This window comes from Lepisma saccharinum, chromosome 6, assembly GCF_977018435.1.
Source record: "Lepisma saccharinum chromosome 6, izLepSacc3.1, whole genome shotgun sequence".
NCBI lineage: Eukaryota > Metazoa > Arthropoda > Insecta > Zygentoma > Lepismatidae > Lepisma > Lepisma saccharinum.
The window spans coordinates 57537422-57557245 of record NC_139234.1 but is presented as its reverse complement, the minus strand read 5'-3'; the positions used below and the strand labels follow the sequence as shown (position 1 = coordinate 57557245).

Here is a 19824-nt window from a genome sequence, read left to right as displayed (position 1 = left end):
CTTTCTGGACACACACAATCTGGATATGCTACGTCTAAATTAAAACAATTTCTCGTCTATTTAACACATTCGTAACAACGTATTGTGAATCATTACCTACTACTCATGACGTTGTTTGAAAACAAGCCTTGTATACAAGAAGGTATTGGTTTGGTCTACTTAAGAAGCATCTGCCAATGACTCTACGGCTGTATCAAATTGTTTTCTCCATTCGTAACCTTGCCGAAGCGATAAGAATAAATAAGCATGCGGAGAACAAAGAGCAAGAATGGCTGAAGTTCGTAGTGTAGTTTGCGAGCCTTGCCCAACGTTTTGACCATTGATGGATTGATTTATTTTATTTCGCTTTCCTGCCAATTTTTGCAAATCGCGAGGATGAGTGATGATATGAAGGGACGGACACTTACAAAGAACACCCTCGCGCAGGCCAGGTTTTGAACACGGAACCCCTGGCGTACGTTTTGCACATGTTAATGGTTTTGTTCTCACATTAAGTTATGGGTGCAAATAGTCTAAGCGGTCACGCGAGTATAATTTTAATATACATATAATCAAATCAACGTGGCAACTACTTGCTCAAGTTTCCTACGCAAGAGAAATACCTAACTGTGGCAGGGCAAAAACAAAACACGTGAAATATACACCGCTCCTGTCACTGGTCGAAATCGCCTAATTGACACATAAAGGTCATTACTCCTTTACGACTCTGTTTTACAGAAACTTATCTAAGCTTCTTACACGAAGCTTTTGCACTCCCTCGACGCGAAACCACGTATATGAGAACGGCCTCGCATGATATAATTAGAAAGTGGCAAAGTCGCCTGAAAAGATCAAGTTGCCTGCTATCAAATTACTGTTTATATTGGCGAAACAGACCCCTGGCGCGGCATCCGCAATTCAATTAAAGCCTTAATTGAGTTTCCTTTGTGTGATCAGGAAATTTATTCGTCTCCGAAAGTAGGCTTCGCCTCTACGCGCTTGCTTGTTTTACACATCACGTAACCCGTCTGGTTGTTCCGCAGTTATTTCGTTCATTACCTTGCCCAAATAGCTTATGTATATATTTCTTCGACCTGGTTATTGAGTTGGCAACATTTTATGGAAAATATGCCTGGGAATATGAATGCCAATTTCTCTTCATTCCAGAATAATCCCAAGTTTGTTGTTTGAACATCATACAAGTAGAAAACCTATTTTTTTCAACAATCAATACTCGAGTTTTAAAAAAATGATGTGACAACGTGTATTCATCTGCTTTTCAAAGTCTTAGGGACAGTGTTCGGGGGTGAGAGGAATCAAGAAATTCCATCTCTAGATTTTTAAATTCGTTCGGAACCGGAGACAGGAAATTTCATTCCTTCTCAGAATATACAGTATGTACCATCATTGTCTTAGCTTTCAAACATTCATTTATTTAAGTTCTCCTTAATGCTCAGAGAGGTTAATCGGAACTGGGCCTACAATTCAAAATAGGATCGTAGCCGCTTTGTCTCCACCGGAAATCGAACACTGGACTCCTTGATCGTAAGGCAACAGCGCTATTGGGGAGGCCCCTAATAAATTTCAGTATTAGAACTTAATTTGAAGGTGGTAAAATGATACCTGTACAGTCACGGAAACGTATGGGCTGTGGGTTGTACAGACACCACTGACTTTCAATAGACGTCCTCCGTGACTGCACAATGGTATATAAATATTTGCGAAAATAATGGAAATCCTACAACGGCAGCTTTCAATAAACATACTAGGTACAAACACAGTACAGTCTTTTAGTATTGTTGCTGTAATGGCACAATTTGATCGAATTAAATTTGGAAAATACGTTTCTGCAATTTCTTCAGTTCGAACACTGATTACAGACAGTTTTAAATCCTGGCAAGCACAAAATATCCAATTTATCTGGATTTTCCAGATTTTCGTGTTTTATTTTTCACTCAAAATTATCTGACCTTTCCTTTTCTAAGGTGATTTTCTGGACTTTTCCAGGTTTTCCAGTAGAAACACTGACCTTGTAGCATCAACCTTTTCCAGGCAACTAAAATTAGAAACATTTGAATGGAACCCTGTACATTTGCGCACACGACTCCCCTAGAAATGAAGACAAAAGACTTTCTCCGGAGGAGACAGCATTGGGTCTCAGAACATGGCTTGGTAGCAGCAGGCGTTTCCCCCTCCTGGAACATCCACAGGCAGGTAAACACCATAAAAATTCAAGACGGCCGAAGTCCCGTTTCAACACAGGACGCCCGTAAACTAGAATGAAGTGCGACCCTAAAATTCTCTTTGATGTCACCGCGCATTGATTCTTCCGACTGCCTTACAAGATGGCAGGAACGTGACTTCCCCTGCCCTCTTCTGGGACGGTAAAATATGAATTTGGAGAGATGCAGGCGGTTTTGTGTTTGAAGAGGCAATTTGCAGCGCGGAGACATGCAAGCCCTAGCATTCGACCGTCACAACTTACTACGAAGTAAGGGTCGCGGGAGAGCCATGAGTTGAGGTCTAAATAAAAGGATACACATGGAAGAAGCTATGGCAACAAGCTGCTATCTATTTGCATTCGTATTTTCCCTTTGAACGTCTCTTCTATATCTCTTCGCTTTAATCGTGATGAGAAGAATGAACGATTAGCCGATCTCCTTGGCGGAGTAGTTAGCAACGAAACTATATGGGACCCTGTGTAGGGTGACCATAATATTTTAACCCCAAAAAGGGACATCCCAAGGAGATCAGTTTTTATCCCTCCTCCTCTTTTCTTATACAAAAAGTGATACATCATAAACAATAAATGAAATATGATCTCCCGTTGCTAAAAAGGTATTAATTATTATAATCTCGGTATGATTGCATAGCATTTCTCGTCCTTTCTGATCAACCTTTGATGTTAGTCCTATGCTGAAGTTGAGTAATGCCAGAAGCATTTAGCAGAAGAACCAATCTTCTTGAGAGCAACTTTATGCTTCATCAATCGTTTATAAATCTCCCCGAAAATCTTACTCCACATATCAGACACACAACCCCGTAATTTTGTAAAGAAACTGCATGTTAATTTTGCTCTATGAATAACGGAACACATACAAAACAATGCATCTTTTTAGCATGAAATGTGTCTCAAATTTAGACAATTTAGACTTGGTTTTCAAGATTACTCCTAGACTTTTATAATACGGGACAAATAGCGGCTATTTAATAATATGGACGGAACGACCGGGACACGCCTCTGAAACGGGACTGTCCCGGACAAAACGGGATGTATGGTCACCCTAACCCTGTGTCAAGCATTCCTGAAGAATGCATATGGCATTTATGTGAAGTAAAAGTATCCATTGAGTGGTGTACAAATCTCCTTTCCGAATTTGACAAGTTACCTACGTGAATCGAGGACATAGTTATGTGCGGGCCTCCGTGCTGGAGTGATCAGAGTTGGGCGCTACGAAGAGAAAGGTTCAAGGTTGGAACTCCGGTATATCAAGTGCCACTTATGGCTAATCGCGAAGATAAGAATGAGTGATGATTTTATGAAATTGATGAAGAGACGCTCACAAAGAACATCCATGGCTAGACCTGGATTCAAACCTGGGACCCCTGACATTGTAGCGCGTCGTTCTAACCACTCCGCCACGGAGGTCGGCGGGTGAATGATGAATAGAAACTGATGAAGGGACAATCGGTCAGGACTCGAACCCCGAACCTTTGGTGGAGAGACCGTGACTCGATCGCCTTATTGCGAAGGCTCTGTGTTGCAATGACCTTGACTCAACATGGTCGCGCTGTAACGATCCTATTAAAAGTGAATACGGTCATTACAGCGTGGGAGCGCCCGTCACTGTATACCATTACGGTAACCCTGAAAATAGCAAGGAAGAGGGAGGTAGCGACCGTGGCCTCTGTTAAAAGTAACCTCTATGTATTCGTCTGAATTGACCGAAGAAACCGGGGTCAAATCTCAGTAAGGATGGGATTTTCAACTCGCTACCTGCCGAAAAGAGAAAACCAGGACCCAGTACCTCACTAAAGCACAACGATAGTTACTGAAAATACAAAGCAAAGCGAAGTGCTGACTGGAGTGGAACGGCGAAAAGGCCGAAGACGAATCTTTCACGTTAACTCTTGACCGCAATCCCCCACCCCCTACTTTGTAGATGATCTAATTTTGGCATTCAGCCGGCTCTTCGGAAAATCAATTGCGTGCCGCTCCAGTTTGCGAGAGTTATATGGGCAAACTTCGCTCTCAGATGTTGAGCGACATTTTGAAGTTACGACGAAGTTTCGTCGTGATGTGGAGGGCCACATGCAATTCTGCCGATATTTTATCTCCTCCCACGGCCATTTTTGCTCGCCAGCTGTCCCCTTTCAATGCTTCTGTTACTAGACGTAAAAAAAGGCCGTAATGAAAATTTTAAACGTTATCGATAAAAATATATATATATATATATGTGTATACTGACTGTACCATGCCGTAAGAAAAACAAAACCATTCAGGAATTCGATGCTCTAATGTTTCAACCACAATGATATATCCTAAAAAGGAAGTAATGATTCGTGATTCCCCATACTCAACAGATGACTACTGACTTATTTCCTTGCAGCGTCCTAGCGATTGAAAATGATGATAATAATATTAATAATAGATAAGAGTTTAGATTAATTTCCGTTTCAGGTAAACTTTGAACCTTATACTCTACGGCACGATAATTATCCTACATTACAAAAAATAAAAATAATAGTGTATTATACGGAATACACTACCGCTTTTATCGTGGCAATAAAATATTTCTATATTACACGCAATAAAATATTGCAATTGTCTTAATAATAAAGTATGCAAACAATTATATTTACCCTATGTACATAAGCCACTGAACGAGTCCAAAAAAAAAATAATTCTATTACGTAGGATAAACAAATATTTGCTATAGAAATAAAACATTGCTGTTTTATATTAAATAAAGGGATTACAGACAGTCCTCGCTGATTTTGCAAAATCAAATCCACAGTGTCTTTTCCAGCCTTATTCTATAATGATTTAACCCACAAGCCTCGTTACTTTAAGTTGCTGTGGAGGGAGCATGCTATATAATACACCAATATCTTACATATACACAATTATTTGCCAGATTAATCAATAAGTGTGCAACCATGTAGTTCTTCGAACCGAGGTTAATTAGGCGCGTGATTTAACACACTGTACTAACAAATAAGTGTTATTTTTCAATTTTGTATGTTAATCAAACGAATGAAGTTTGATATAACGTTTTATTCTAAGCATTCGCTCACCAGTTGTGAGAAAAAAGTAAAATATATTTTCCTGGAAAGCACAAAATAATAATTCGCCCGACTTTTCCTGATTTATAAAAGTTTTCGCCAATTTCCCTGACTTTAGAACGCTGGATTACCTTTATCAGGGTAACATGTAGTATCAACGTTTTCTCTGTAGTTCACAGATACAATTCTTACACAAAGCTTACATGACAATAGTCAACAGATCTGCACATGAGATAAATAAAATAGCGTTATAACGCTAAGCAATACCGCAAACGAATAACGAAAAAAAAGAAAAACGATATGCGAACTGGTGGCAGCAGATGTAGAAACCATTCCATGGTAATCTCCTGCCGACATGCTCTGATTTCCCTGGAGATATCCATAGACACATGCCGAACAGAAAGTATTCCTTCCACGCGGCACGAGGATCCAACGCATGATCACCGGCGAACAAAACACCGGCAGCGGATGGAAACTTGTATATCTGTCTCCACTACTCAACAGGTTCGATCGTACCATGTTAAAGCCGGACACAAACGGCAAAAACGTGCACGTAATTCTTATCTGACTCAAGTTATGATACGGCTCGGATAAATAGCCATATCTGTGCCAACGAAAAATTTCGCATGCGAAAACAGTTACAAAATATTCCTATGCGTTATACCAGAAACTAGTATGTGCATTTTGTAAACATCACAGCAAACAACGATTTGAAAGTACTTCAATAAATTTAATGAAGCTCACGAATTTGAGGAGCATTTTAATAACATTTAACATTTTATTGACTTATTCGGGATTTTCCTATTTTCGAGCTACCTTAATGACCCAAATTCTGAAGGGGAAAAAATGCCCTGTTACCAGATTCATTAGGGGCATGACGACGTACACATATTAGTATCTTGTTCATTGGAACATATGCTACATCTAAGCCATACTGCACTTTACAAATCCAATGGGCCAAGAAAAGCAAAGCACTACAGCAATTTAAATAAATACATTATTTCAAAATTGCGGAGAAGCATATACATTCTCTAGGTTGATCGATACTACGGACGCGTTAACAACAACAAAGAAATATGCTGTGCGAGTTGTTAAAAATTTTCATGGGTACGCCACCAGATGGGTTATTTGCTTTTGCCACGAGATACAAGACCAAACTTTACGGAGTTTGAAGGGTCTCCACGATGGTGTTGTGGTAACGTCGTCGCCTTGTAATCAAGGGGTCCCGGGTTCGATACCCGGTGGAGGCACATGGCAAGAGTGGTTCGTCTCCAATGGATCATCGCCTTCTGCTATATATGCTAGTAGTATAGCAGGAGGCGATTTGCGATAAAACTGCTTTGAAAAGGGCTACATAATTTGGCCTAAAACTTATAACTGAGGCCTCATGAATTTGTTATCCTTAGGCCTTCACATATATAGTAAATCCTGGCCTACCACAAGTAGGCCTATTCTGGTGGTATATCTGGTCACCAGAGCGGTGACAAGATGCCTTTCCTGTTTACAACGCCAAGAAGAGAGGTTGGCGTTGAAAGATTGTTGAAAATCATTCGACTTTACACCCCTCCTGGCTGTAAAAAATCGACCTTCAAGTTTGATTTTACACCCTTTCAACGCACCTTATGAGAGTCTCCTCGTTAAGGTGACAAACCGCATGTCGCTACGATCAGGTAATAATTTTACGCTTCATTGGTCCGCAAGACAAGTAATACATGCTTTACGACAACGATAAATGTACTACAATTATTCTGCCGCGGAACGAGGCACTATTAAGCGCTAAACGGGACATGCTGCAGCCTGATGCCGGCAGACCAAATCAGTGGCCATTACGGAGACGTTGGGAAATGTGCCACTTCCTCGTGTAATAGCCTTGGCCCCCTCTGCCTATCACAGCACCAGCGAACGTCCCGCTTACGCCACGCTGAATCGATTCAGTCCATGCTTCCGCTCCGCTCGGCTATAGCGGCCGCATTGCGACAAGTTGAACTTAGAGCTCGCTTATTAGTTGTACTATGGGACCGGGTTCGAGAGGGTTTCGACGGCTGATTTAATAGTTTTGGGTGCGTCGGCACGTATGGCCAATTTGCAACCTTCAGCGTATACGGGAAAAATCCCCTTACCTAAAACCTTTACCACCTCAAAATTTTAAAAAGGATGTAAAGAGAAAGATTAACCCTTCGTTGGCAGCGCACAGTCTCTCGTTCCGGGTGTGTGATTTTAACGTCGTTATTTATCATTGATTATTTTGTCAATACCCTCCCTCTGTCCAACTGAGTTTCTAACCTTCGTCTTTTACACCATGATTTTGTTTTCAGTGTTACTAAGATATTCGAGCCGCTAGCGAGGGTTCGTCCAAGCCCCTTGCTGTCTGAGTCTATGCGCGGCTATAGGCGTACCTAGTTTTTACTGAAAATCCGATATGCTGTTCCATGCCCGATTAACGAATAGTACCTTTTTATAATTCTATAGAATTTCAACCTTTAAAGTTTTATAGAATCTCAACTGTTGAAAGAAAAGATCTATTAATAATATAATAATAATCGACAAGTTGACATATTTTAGCTTATAACTAGTTGAAATTAGTTTTATAATGGATTCACTAACTGTTGAATGTGCCCACTAACTCATCTTCCTATTTCAATGGAACACTACATTTAGACATTATTCTGGTTATTATTTAAATCGAAATTTTCACATATTTTCCTTGTTTACGGTCAGACGGATCGGCACCTTATAAATGATCCAGGGTAGCAGGCATGTTCTGAAATCCCAGACGTTTCGGTGCGATATTCACTTTTCACAAGCAAATACAGCACAAGCCTCCGCCCTTCCGATGTAAAACGTCACACACACTCACACACACACAAAACTATCACTGTAGGCGGGAAAATACTAAGCAAACCTGCAAATGATACGAATTTACTTGCTCGGTTGTTATAGCAAGTTTATACTTTCTGACATAGGCGTGCTCACGGGGGCAAGAGGGAACTGTTGCCTCCTAATACTCTCACTTAGATATTTAGAGTGGAGGAATATTATCACCGTTATTAAGCAATATAATGCTCTTTAAGTATTTTTAAGCAAACCAAAATTAAGCAACTATGAAGGGGTGCATTATTTTCTATATGTAATTGAACTATCAAACTTTGTTCTCTAACAAATTCCTTGTTATTAACACTCCACACTTTATTCGTTAGTTATGTTACCTCTATGTGTTTCCAGAATAAATTGCCCATACACTGGAAATCAGTAGCGGCAATTGGGTGAAAAAACGGGGGGGGGGGGGGCAAGGACAGTTTACTTCTTCATGCCATACAAGGCATTAAGTGGCAAAAAGTGAGAGATTAACCTACCCACGCCCCCTTATGATGGTTAGTGGAAATGAATAAATTATGTGTAGTTCTTTTGAATCTGCCGTACGAAACCATGTTAATATGTTTTTGATCGATTGAGTTGGTGTTTTAAGTCCATTTTTTGCACAGTAAGGCTAATTGGGGCTGGACCTACAGTTTAAAGTGGGATCCGAACTACTAAGTGCCTCCACCAGGTTTCGAACCCGGGATCCCTTGATTACATGCCGACGACGCTACCACTGAGCCATCGGGGAGGCCCTCCATGCTTATATGTAAATGAGTCTCTGAAGCAAAGAGCGGGGAAATAAAAGAGGGGACAAAGAACATTAGTGGCACCGAAAATTGAAATATTCTAATAGTGATTTTCGGCGGGTCTGGATACACTCTATATACGCCCCTATTTCGTGCCCATCAACACACTAAAACTGAGATGAAATGAAGTTTTTCTATCTCCGATTGAACTTTCGTCAAGGCTTTTGCTTCTCCCAACCCCTCTTGCCCCACCGTAATCAGAGGGTCTGCGCACGCTTATGCGTTCTGAGTAGCTTAGGCTGAAAGTTAGGGTTGGTTGCCTCGATGTTTCCCCACTTCCCTAGTTTTTGTTTCTGTGGCGTCATACATCGAAGGCCATGGTCTATGCCACAGAAGTTTGTGAAAAACGAAACCCATGCCGGAACGCTAGGGATTTCAGCAGTACATGCGAGCGCACGAACAGAAAATAAGACCAGGGAAGAAGAATATATCCATCAGGAAACGCCGCTTACAGTTGAAGCCTAAGAAATTCCGCGACTGCTTAGTCACAGGACCTTGTAATTCCTTTGACACTGATTGGGAGCAACGCAACGTGATCTGCAGTCGCATTTCCTAGGCAACATAAATCGTGTCAAAACGTTGCAAAAAACAACGTTTGTGTGTGTGGAAACTTAGTTCAGTTCGACAACCAATAACTGAACATGCAGTTTTAAGTGTACCCCTTCGATTGCTGGTCGCGTCTCCCCATCGAAAGTTCCGGTGTCGAGTCCTCACCTCTGTGTTTATTTGTAATTGGTTCATCAATGACATATAATCATAATTCATGCTCATAAAAAAGAAGTAAAGTAAGAAAAATGTCCCAAAATGTGGGGCATAATCACATTTATAGTAAATATAATATATATTTAGATATAAATATATTATATTTATATAATATTATATAAATTTTATGATAAAAATCTCTTGTATATATACCAAGGTACAGAGTAATAAATTCCCTCAGAAGATAAATCATTTACCTGTTTCTTCACCTGAAAGAGATTTTCTCAATGAAATTAACGTGATGCTCAAAATAAAAGGTATTTACGATTTTTTTCAAAATGAGGAACATTTGATTTTGTACACATTATGCTCAGATAGCGTAATCGGGACTGGATCTAAGTTTAATGTGGGATCCGAACCATTGTGCAATGTGCCGCCACCGTGTATCGAACCTGGGACACCTAGATTACAAGGCGACGACGTTACCACTACGCCATCGGGAGGTCCAAAATGTGGAACATGTCAGCAACTTTATACTTTAGTAATTCTAAATAAATGGGTCCAACTTAGGTGAGAATTATTACAATAAATTGGTGCTGGTGAACAATTATGTGTAGCCTATTTTAACACATGTTCGGTCTCTAGGACCTATCATTTTGGTTATTCAGAATATACATTTCTCTGTGTGTTTAGTCACAAGAATTATAATAAAAAGACAATTTCGCATATGCACGTAGCAAATTACTTATACAAATACCCAACATCAGTTAAATTATCAGCAATTCTTTATCGACAAACTGACATGTCAACATGAGCTAGTAATCACTATCATAATTAACCTGTCCTTGAAACAAGACAAAATGACTACTCATTACACACATGCAAGTTAAGGTTTAACGAAGAAAGAAAGCTCATTCTTAAAAGTGCGTAATAACCAATTCAAGAGGAAGGGTCCCGGTATAACGAACAGTGAGTACTATGGGGATCATACCTTCCTTTCGAGCGCACGTAACTACGGGAAAATATAGGTTCGCCCGTTAAAAAGCAATAAATCTCCTTATCACCAACGAAAATATCGGGTAGGTCGCTGTTAATGAACTATGTCTAAGTAAAGAATGGTGACAGTAAAGTTGAATTACTCACTTCAGAGCGGTGTCCACGCAAATTGTAGTTTGTCCTGAGAGGAAAGTCCACAGCTTTCTTGCAGTGGGACGTTGTGAATGTGACCCCGACAATGCCTCGTACGTTGCCTGTGGCGAGCCATCCTTCTTGGTAATAGTTGGTTCGGTTTAGTTTCCAGCCTTCATCCTGCAAATACAAATTGTGAAAATACATGAAGAATGAAGGAAATAAAAACACAAATACATGAAACAGAAATCACCAGCTTAGGATATTAATATACGATTAAGAAAAAGCCATTCTCCTTTGTTTAGCTTGTGAGCTATTGGGCAAACTCATCATAGCCGATGGAACTTTTGCTCTGGATTGTTCCTTATCACTCGAACGATTCAACGGGAAATTAATCCTGTGTTCGAATCCAGTTTGTGTAGAAATTTAAGAGAATAACAGTACAAAGTTTTTTGAAAAATTTGAGCTGAAACCTGATTTCCAAAGGTAAAGAATGTTAATGCACAAAATTATAATCCAAACAGAGAATTAGCTACAGCACAATACAGGGTGCTCGGAAATTCCCCTTACAAACTTCTAGGGCTAGTAGAGAGGACTGAGTAGACAATATTTGGAATAGGAACCCATGTCCGGAAACGTACAGTTTCCGTGCTACAACCATGACAATGTGTGGAATGTGCCTGTGTTGGTATGCAATCGGGTAGGCAGTACATGACGTCAGAAGATCACCGGATGACCTAAAGTGTAATCATTTATTACAACCATGTCAAATGAGGTGTTACGTAAAGTACAGAAGTGAATGACGTGTGACTCAGTCCATAATACAAACAAATTTATTTGGTAACAATGCCAAGGGAACAAAAAATAAACGTACTAATGTATTCATTGATCAACACCTGTGTCGACAGTGGAATGCAACAATTTGTAGACGTCACGTGCCATCAGGTGATCTTCTGACGTCATGTACTGCCTACCCGAATGCATACCAACACAGGCACATCCGACACATTGTCATGGTTGTAGCACGGAAACTGTACGTTTCCGGACATGGGTTCCTGTTCCAAATATTGTCTACTCAGTCCCCTCTACTTGCCCTAGAAGTTTGTAAGGGGAATTTCCGAGCACCCTGTATAAAATAACCATTTTTAGTAAAAACTTGCAAGAAGGCACACCTGATCAAAAGGATGAAGCACAATAAACAATAAAACATGTTTCGCTTTTCAATTCTAAATTAGTAACGAAGTTACTTTAAAAAAAAAATACAACTGATAGAATAATTTGGAAATATAAAGGATTGTATTATTGTCAGTATCTTCAGAGTTTGCTTCTAAGTTCACTTTATGCACGGAAGAGCTAATCAGGACTGGGCCTACAGTTTAAAGTGAGATCCGAACCACTATGTGCCTCAACCGGTTATCGAACCCGGGACACCTCGATTACAAGTCGACGACGTTACCACTTCGCCATCGGGGAAGGCCAGGATGGATTATTAAGTCCATCGTACTAAGAATGCTGCAGAAACTGTGGCTTATTAGTCGAGGGTTAAGAAGTGAAAGTACCGCATTTCAAATTAAGACACTCTCGACAAGAAAACAAAATAAGTGACATCTTGAGTGCAGAAAGCAGGGGATTTTTTTTCTGGAGCTCCTCACCCTATGCTCCGGTGGTGCTCAACAAATAATAATAATAAAAAAAAACGCCACCACAGAGCACACAACGCTGGCAATTATCCGCTCTCCTAAACTCCCGCCTCAAAGATAAAAATTGCAGCTCCATTCAGCTAATCTCCTAGGAGGAAAAAGCGCGCTAACAAACGCCAAGCCCTGAGAAGATTTCTTCAAAGCACGGGTCCTCTCGCTCCATTAGCGTCTTGGCCGCCCATTCCCCCAAGGTTTATGAGCTGAAATTATGCGGCGATGCCTTCCACGTTGCGACACTCCATTTCTGGAGCCGTCGTCCTGATGCTTGCTCGTTGTGAAAACGGAGCGAGAGACGTCCATGGCAATGACGTATTAAGCTGGCCGAGTATATTAACGATTCAGGCATGACTGAAGACAAGGAAAACTCGTAAATACCTTGACTTTTCCCGAACCTGTACCCTGTACTAATTATTTTGATAACACTTCTCATGTCGGACGGAACGCTATCACCAGGAGGATATTACCTAATCTAACTCAGGGCACATTACTGTAGCCACTACATAGCGGAATTCGGATTGAGTCCGTTCCGGAGTTCGAATCCCGGCCTTGGCATGGATTTTTTTGTGTGTGTCCCTTAATCAATTTCATCATATCATCACCCATCTTCGTAATTAGCCAAAAGTGGCAGAAAAGCGAAGCAAAAATCCAAATCAATCAATCAATCGGACTGAGTTTCTTAGTGCATAAAGTGGATTTAAAAACAAAATCAATCGAAAGACAGACCAGACTTTCCTGGAGAGGGTGGTAGACGCCCTGTGTATTACGCATGCAATCACATCATAACTGGGACTGTGGAGAAACAATAAATTTCAAGAAAAAAGTAAGAAGGCAGGTGACGTTGTTTCTCCCTTCATGCAGCTGTTGGAATCACGTGGTAATTCTTACTTTCTATGTAATATTTGATGCATTATAGCATTGTGCTCCGTTACAACACATCAGATCCTCTCTTAGTGTATCTCCAACGTGGAACGTTCCTTCCTTTCACACGAAGAGGACATTGTTTAGTCAACCACTTCAACCCTCGTCCTTGGCCGTTTCCTCCTTTTACGCCAGAAAAGGGAAGTCTTCAGCGGTAAGCATCCCCAAATCCTCGATTAACGTCCCATTGTGATCAGTCATTTCGCGAAGTTCCGAATTCGCTTAGCCGAAAGTTACGGAGCAAGGAGAAACGTGGGAAATGGTGCACATGGAGTTCGTGATGCTTGGATGACTCCGTTCTATCTCACTGAGCGTGGAAATTATGTCCCCGAGTAAGAGAGAGATCCAAACCGCAAATTGGGAGAAAGACAGGGAATTAACTAGAGGATAAACGCCTCCCAAGTTTACCCTTGCCGTTTCTCTGTTCCCGCTACATAAAGGAATACCCACCGTTGGACTTCATCTGGGGATTTCGACTTTAACTATAAAGGGATAATGAATACATAAAAGGAAAATCAAACGGCGATTCTACAAAGGATTACTCCGTGTATGTCCACGTGGGTTTCCTCTCTATGAGTGAAAGACACGAAGTGGCTACCTAAAGTCCACGCGATTAAATAACAGAGCTAGAGTCGAGCCAAGATTTCTTCCGGCGCGGTACCAGCCTTTCTAGCAGTGACCCACTGTTGCCGCGTTTGCCTATGAAGAAACTTCCAGTCAAACAGCTGATTAGGCCTACTGTTGCTTGTTTGTCCTCGAAACGGCCAGCAGGGAAGCAGGAGTTTGTCAACATAACCGTTCTATACTGTGAATGGGCGCCGGAAAATAGCTTGAACCGGGTATAGACTTCCCGAATCCAAATGAAGGTGGGGCCAAAGCATCTTGCTTTACCTCAGTCATAAACGACGCTTTGGCCAGACAGCATCTGCAGTCCGTTCGCAACTGAACCAAGAAGGTCGGGAAGAGAACATATATTCCATAAAGCCGCCCACAAACTCTAAACGGTTAAGTTTGGCAGTACAAAACAAAAACAAAAACAAATCGTCTCCATGGTAATGAATCTTTCTTGATTGATTCAAAGGCAAATACGTTGTATACCCTCTTTCTACCCGCCTACAACAGCATCTCTGTGAATATCATCGGGTCGGCGGCCAATCAAAAGGAGAAAACTGCGTAGTGGTAAGTTTCGGTTCATCAGTTTTATTATTACTCATCCTCATCGTCGCGATAGCCTCAGCAGGCACGAAAACACCTAATAGAAAAAATACAAAAAGTTGCTAGTGTAGTTCCTACACGTTTGTAACCTATATACACGACAAAGTAATTCTGAAGCAGTCTCGGCTTCGTATTGAACACAGCCCACCCATGGCCACCTGCTGCAAGGTCTGGACCCTCCAGTCTGCAATGTTATTTTAAGTGTTTGGCATATTCTTATCGAATTTGCCAATTTTACTTTCCTCAGACAAAATTCTAATTTTTCCAACTGCTTATCATCCGTATTGGAAGATGAAAACAGCGTTTTAAGAAATGTTTGTAGCTTTTTTTTTTTTGCACAATTTCGGAGAACGTTGACTCTACCCTTACCTTTTTAATGTGTTTTGTACGTCATGTGCAGGTCCCTTTACAATCTTGCACTTTTAACCTTTCCCAAGAGACTCTTTACAGACACCCATTTTTAACATTACGGTTAAGAGGGTGTTTTCCTCGTATACTTCGAAGGGTGAAAAGTGGCCATAGGTGCCGACGAACCCAAAAAAAAAATAACTCGCTTACTCTTGAGCCACATTACGTTTGAAATAACTTATTTCAATCGCCCTATCTTACTCAACCTCCATCACCAATCCGAGATAGTAGGCAATATGAAGAAGAAACAATACAAGGCCATATTGAGCCTTCCATACCTCAGAGCCTTACAATCCGGTCGCTCCTTCCACAGCCCAGGTTTCCATAACTGACGAAGCAGAAACGCATTGAGAGAGATTCTCCGGCAAGCCATGCGGAAATTCAAGCAGAAGCTTACGTCTTGGAAATCTCATGAATATGCCAAGTTAAATGAACGCTAAACGATTCAAATCTTCTTCAACAAGGTGTCACTGCGGCGAATAGCATGAAGAGGATGAGTTTCAGACCTGCTCAATAGGCTTCCAGGAATCATCCTTATGAAATTGTGCACTTTTGAAAGGAATGAAATTGCTCTGCAAACAATTAAGTACAGTATTTCATATCATCGGTCACATTTAGTCAACATTATGTTGACGGGACCGGAATCGTCTATATTGGTATGATAGTATGCTTTTTGCATTTATTGTGACTAAATTTTACATTTATTAAATCGATAGTATAAATTAAATATCATATTTCACTGTTTGCACAGCAATTCCCTTCCTTTCAAAAATGCACAATTCCATTAATAAGAACAATCTCGGCGCTGAATATTACGGGTTCGAGTCCCAGCCTGCATACTGATGTTCTCTTGAGCGTCGGTTTCATCAATTTCATCCAATCATCATACATTCTTATCATCACGATTAGCCAAAAGTGTCACAAAAGGGATGTAAATTAAGAAAAATACATGATTAGTCTTAGAAGGAAAGTGTTGCATTCGAGAATGGAATTTATATCTCTAGGTAAAAAGCAACAGTGAAAAACACATATGCAAAATATAGGTTCATTTACGCATTTGAAACACACAGGAGTATTGTTGAAGGCAATTAGAAGCAGGATGCAGAATTTGCATTGTAAAACCAGCCCGGACACTAACATCCATTACGTTCTGTGATGCGATAAAAATGGCGAATTTGCAACTGACCCAATGCGAATCCAAAGCTCCGATATTTTCCTCATTAGATGTTAAGACGCGGCCGTCCGTTGAAAATCCTCGACGTGGGTCGAAAATTAGGACACAGTAACTCCAGTACCTGGGGATCGTCAATTAACTTAATGAAGCAGAATTACGTCATCTACCAAAGGCTTTCTGCAGATTCTGTTTTGTAGACAAAATAAAGAGGGTGGAGGAGGAGTTCCTTCAACATAACACGGGACGGAAAAAAAAAGTTTAATCTACCAACTGTTCTTTTTGCGTAAGGAAATGCAGCAAAACACGTTTCGTGCGTGCGGTGTAATTATAGGTATCGTTCAGTTAACTGCAAGTGGAAAGAGCGACGAGTCTGGCGAAATCACCACTGCATTTACTTAAAATAACCATTCTGGCGTTTTCTGGAGACCGTGATATAAAGGCCACCAGTATCGATGATATTTGGGCGCTTGGGTGGACGACGTTCTCCAGTTTTTAGAAAAAAATACTTTGACTATCAAATATAGTGACACTCGATTACAGTGTTTTGTATTAACTTTTGAGAACTTTTGTGTACCCCACCCTCATTCGGCCAGTGTGCCACCTCTTGTCCTCCCTGATAAATTTTTCTGGCGACATTAAAGTGAATGCTACGATGTGACCATAACAGTTTCTTCCCACTTTCCTACCTCTTCTCTCTCCACTGTACACTTACTTTTAACTTAACGGTTCACACAAACGACTCTAATTAAATCAAGCAATCAATCATCCCCCATATTCACCTAGAAAGCATGGAAGGGATATTACAATCACGATGTACAGTCAAGAAAAAGTTGTCGTTTTACACAGAAAAATCGGGTATGTCTGAATTAACAAAACACATTTCGTTAAACTTTTTAGCTCTAATTGTTTGTCGCCTATTTAAACAAATGTTTGGTTAGGAGAAACTATTTTTTGGTTATTCCAAACATTTTTCTCTGTTGAAAAACACACTGAAATTCCTACAACTTACACACTATCCTGAAAAAAAAACAACCTTGCATGGTGTACTGCCTCTTGGTTTTTACAATTATCTGCCTTGAATTCCAAAACAGGAATATAAATTACAGGAATTTTTGGTGAGTTTTAGTGATTCCCTATGCACGGCAATATCCTCATGACTACAATCCGCGACCAGGGTGCGAAATCCTGGGAGGGCAGGGGGGATTTCCCCCACCAACAGTCTAGGCCTTTAAACCCCCCAATAGAAATTTCCGGGCAGGAGAGTCTTTGTTCAAACAAGAAAAGGTACGAGAGTCACTATTTATATTTTGAGCCTTGGCAACACTGATTGAAGTTAGGCGCGATTTGACGTTTGCACGAAATCGTCTGCCATTATTGACCATGATGTACTTCAAATGTTTTGTCAATAGCTTCATTTGTGTTGTTTATGTTGCCTTGGAGATTGCGCGACAACAATAAAATGGAATTAACTCGTGAACATTTTCGTGCGATGATATTTTACGATTTTCGACGTGGATTATCAAGACAAGAGTGCATCGATCAACTTACTTCCACATTTGGCGATGAAGCCCCATCCTTTGCCACTGTGAAACGCTGGTATAACGAATTTAATCGTGGCCACCATTCGCTCACCGACGAAATTCGCGAAGGTCGTCCAAAATCAGTTGTTGTTCAAGAAAACATTGATGCTGTGCAAAACCTAATACTGCAAGATCATCATGTGACATACTGTGAGATTGAGACAACCATAGGCATTAGTTCCACCATTACATGATCATTTAACTGTGAGAAAGGTATGTTCTCGTTGGATCCCACACAATGTGACAAAAACTCAAAACGACGCTCGCGTCAATTGGTGCAAACAAATGCTCAATAAATACAATCGTGGTGCTTCAAAAGACTTATACAAGATTGTAACAGGTGACGAATCATGGATATATGCATATGAGCCGGAACGTAAACAGCAGTCGACTGTATGGGTGTTTCAAGATGAACCCAATCCAACAAAAGCTGTTCGCGCTCGAAGCACATCGAAACAAATGGTCGCCTTTTTTTTCGGGAAAACTGGTCATGTGGCAACTGTGCCTTTAGAGGAACGTAGAACGGTCAACTCTGAATGGTACACAACAATTTGTTTGCCAGAGGTCTTGGGTCAAATACGGAAAACAAACAAACGCCGTCGGATCATTCTTCATCAAGACAATGCCAGCTGTCACACATCTCGTCTAACAACCGACTTTATGAACAGTCAAAAAATCGAATTGATGGGTCACCGCCGTACAGTCCTGATTTGGCACACAATCACTTCTTCTTGTTCCCGAATGTCAAGAATAAATTGCGTGCACAACGATTTTCGTCGGCGGAAGACGCCGTTGATGCGTTCAAAAACCATATTATGGAGGTGTCTCAAGAAGATTGGAAAAACTGCTTTGACAAATGGTTCGAACGAATGCAAAAGTGTATTGACCATAAAGGAGAATACTTCGAAAAATAATAAAGCAGTTTTCAATGCCAAATTCCTGTTTTTTCATTGTTAGGCTCAAAATATAAATAGTGACCCTCGTAACAAATTAGTTTAGACTTCAAATATACTTTACTAAAGATAATATCGAAATCACACACAAAGTAGTGTGGTTGTGAATGTTGAATGTTTTCTCTTTCTCACAAGAGATCATTAAAAGATCTACATCAATAACAATATACACACAATAAAAGTAAAACAAGAATGCAAGACAGAAATAACTATGAAATCTAATTGATATACTGTATATTAATTGAAAACTTGTACATAATAAAAATCATTTACACTATTTCGTAATTTATTGACACCTTTAACCCGTTAGTAAAGAAATTTCTTTGCTACTTTATAAATATCTGATAAATATAAAAGTAAGAAATTATAATTCCTTTATATGTATTTAATAATAATAATAATAATAATAATAATAATAATGCATTTTAAATTATTTAGTAATTTATTTTTACATTTAATAACATTATAAATATATACCTAGTCTTACCATAAATACTGTCACAAAGTTTTAAGTAAATTGATACAAAATGCTGCGAGATATTGTAATATCCTAATAACATTACTGAAATGGATGCATGACAAATCAAAATCACAAATCATTATTCAAAATGGCCACCCTTAGCACGCACACATTCCGTAAGTCTTTGTGTCCACGCATCAATTGAATTACGCAACACATCGACTGGAAAATGAGCAACTGCCTTCAAAAGAGACCGCTTTAAACTTTCAATATTGGGATGTCTCTTCTTGCAAGCCATCTCCTGAAGCTTGGACCACAATTTGTAGTCCAAAGGGTATAGGTCCGCACTTGAAGAAGGCCAATCCGAAGTGGAAATGAAGTCTGGAACATTTGCCTCCAGCCACTGCTGTGTTGTTCGGGCCTCATATGCTGGGGCTGAATCCTGCTGGAAGCTACAGTTCTGACCATGGAAGAGAGTGTTGTTGAGATTCTTGACTAGTCTCTCAAGCAGTCTGCTGGTACACTTTGGCTGATGTTTTTACCCCTTTTTCACAGAAATGGAGCGTGCCCTCATAGCAAATGTTCCAGACTTCAGTTCCACTTCAGATTGGCCTTCTGCAAGTACGGACCTATACCCTTTGGACTACAAATTGTGG

At 40.3% G+C, this 19824-nt stretch overlaps 1 protein-coding gene across 2 annotated transcripts in view; it reads right to left on the bottom strand.

Moving 5' to 3' along the window:
* Tusp (WD40 superfamily protein Tusp) overlaps positions 1-19824 on the bottom strand; it is a 133902-nt gene that overhangs the window by 67448 nt on the left and 46630 nt on the right. For both annotated transcript variants that reach the window (XR_014441785.1, XM_083123989.1), the window contains exon 2: positions 10776-10940. Coding sequence is in view for 1 of the 2 variants with exons in the window: in XM_083123989.1 (XP_082980115.1) it covers positions 10776-10940 (165 nt within the window). In the remaining variant the exon portion in view is untranslated. The remainder of the gene's footprint in view (positions 1-10775; positions 10941-19824) is intronic.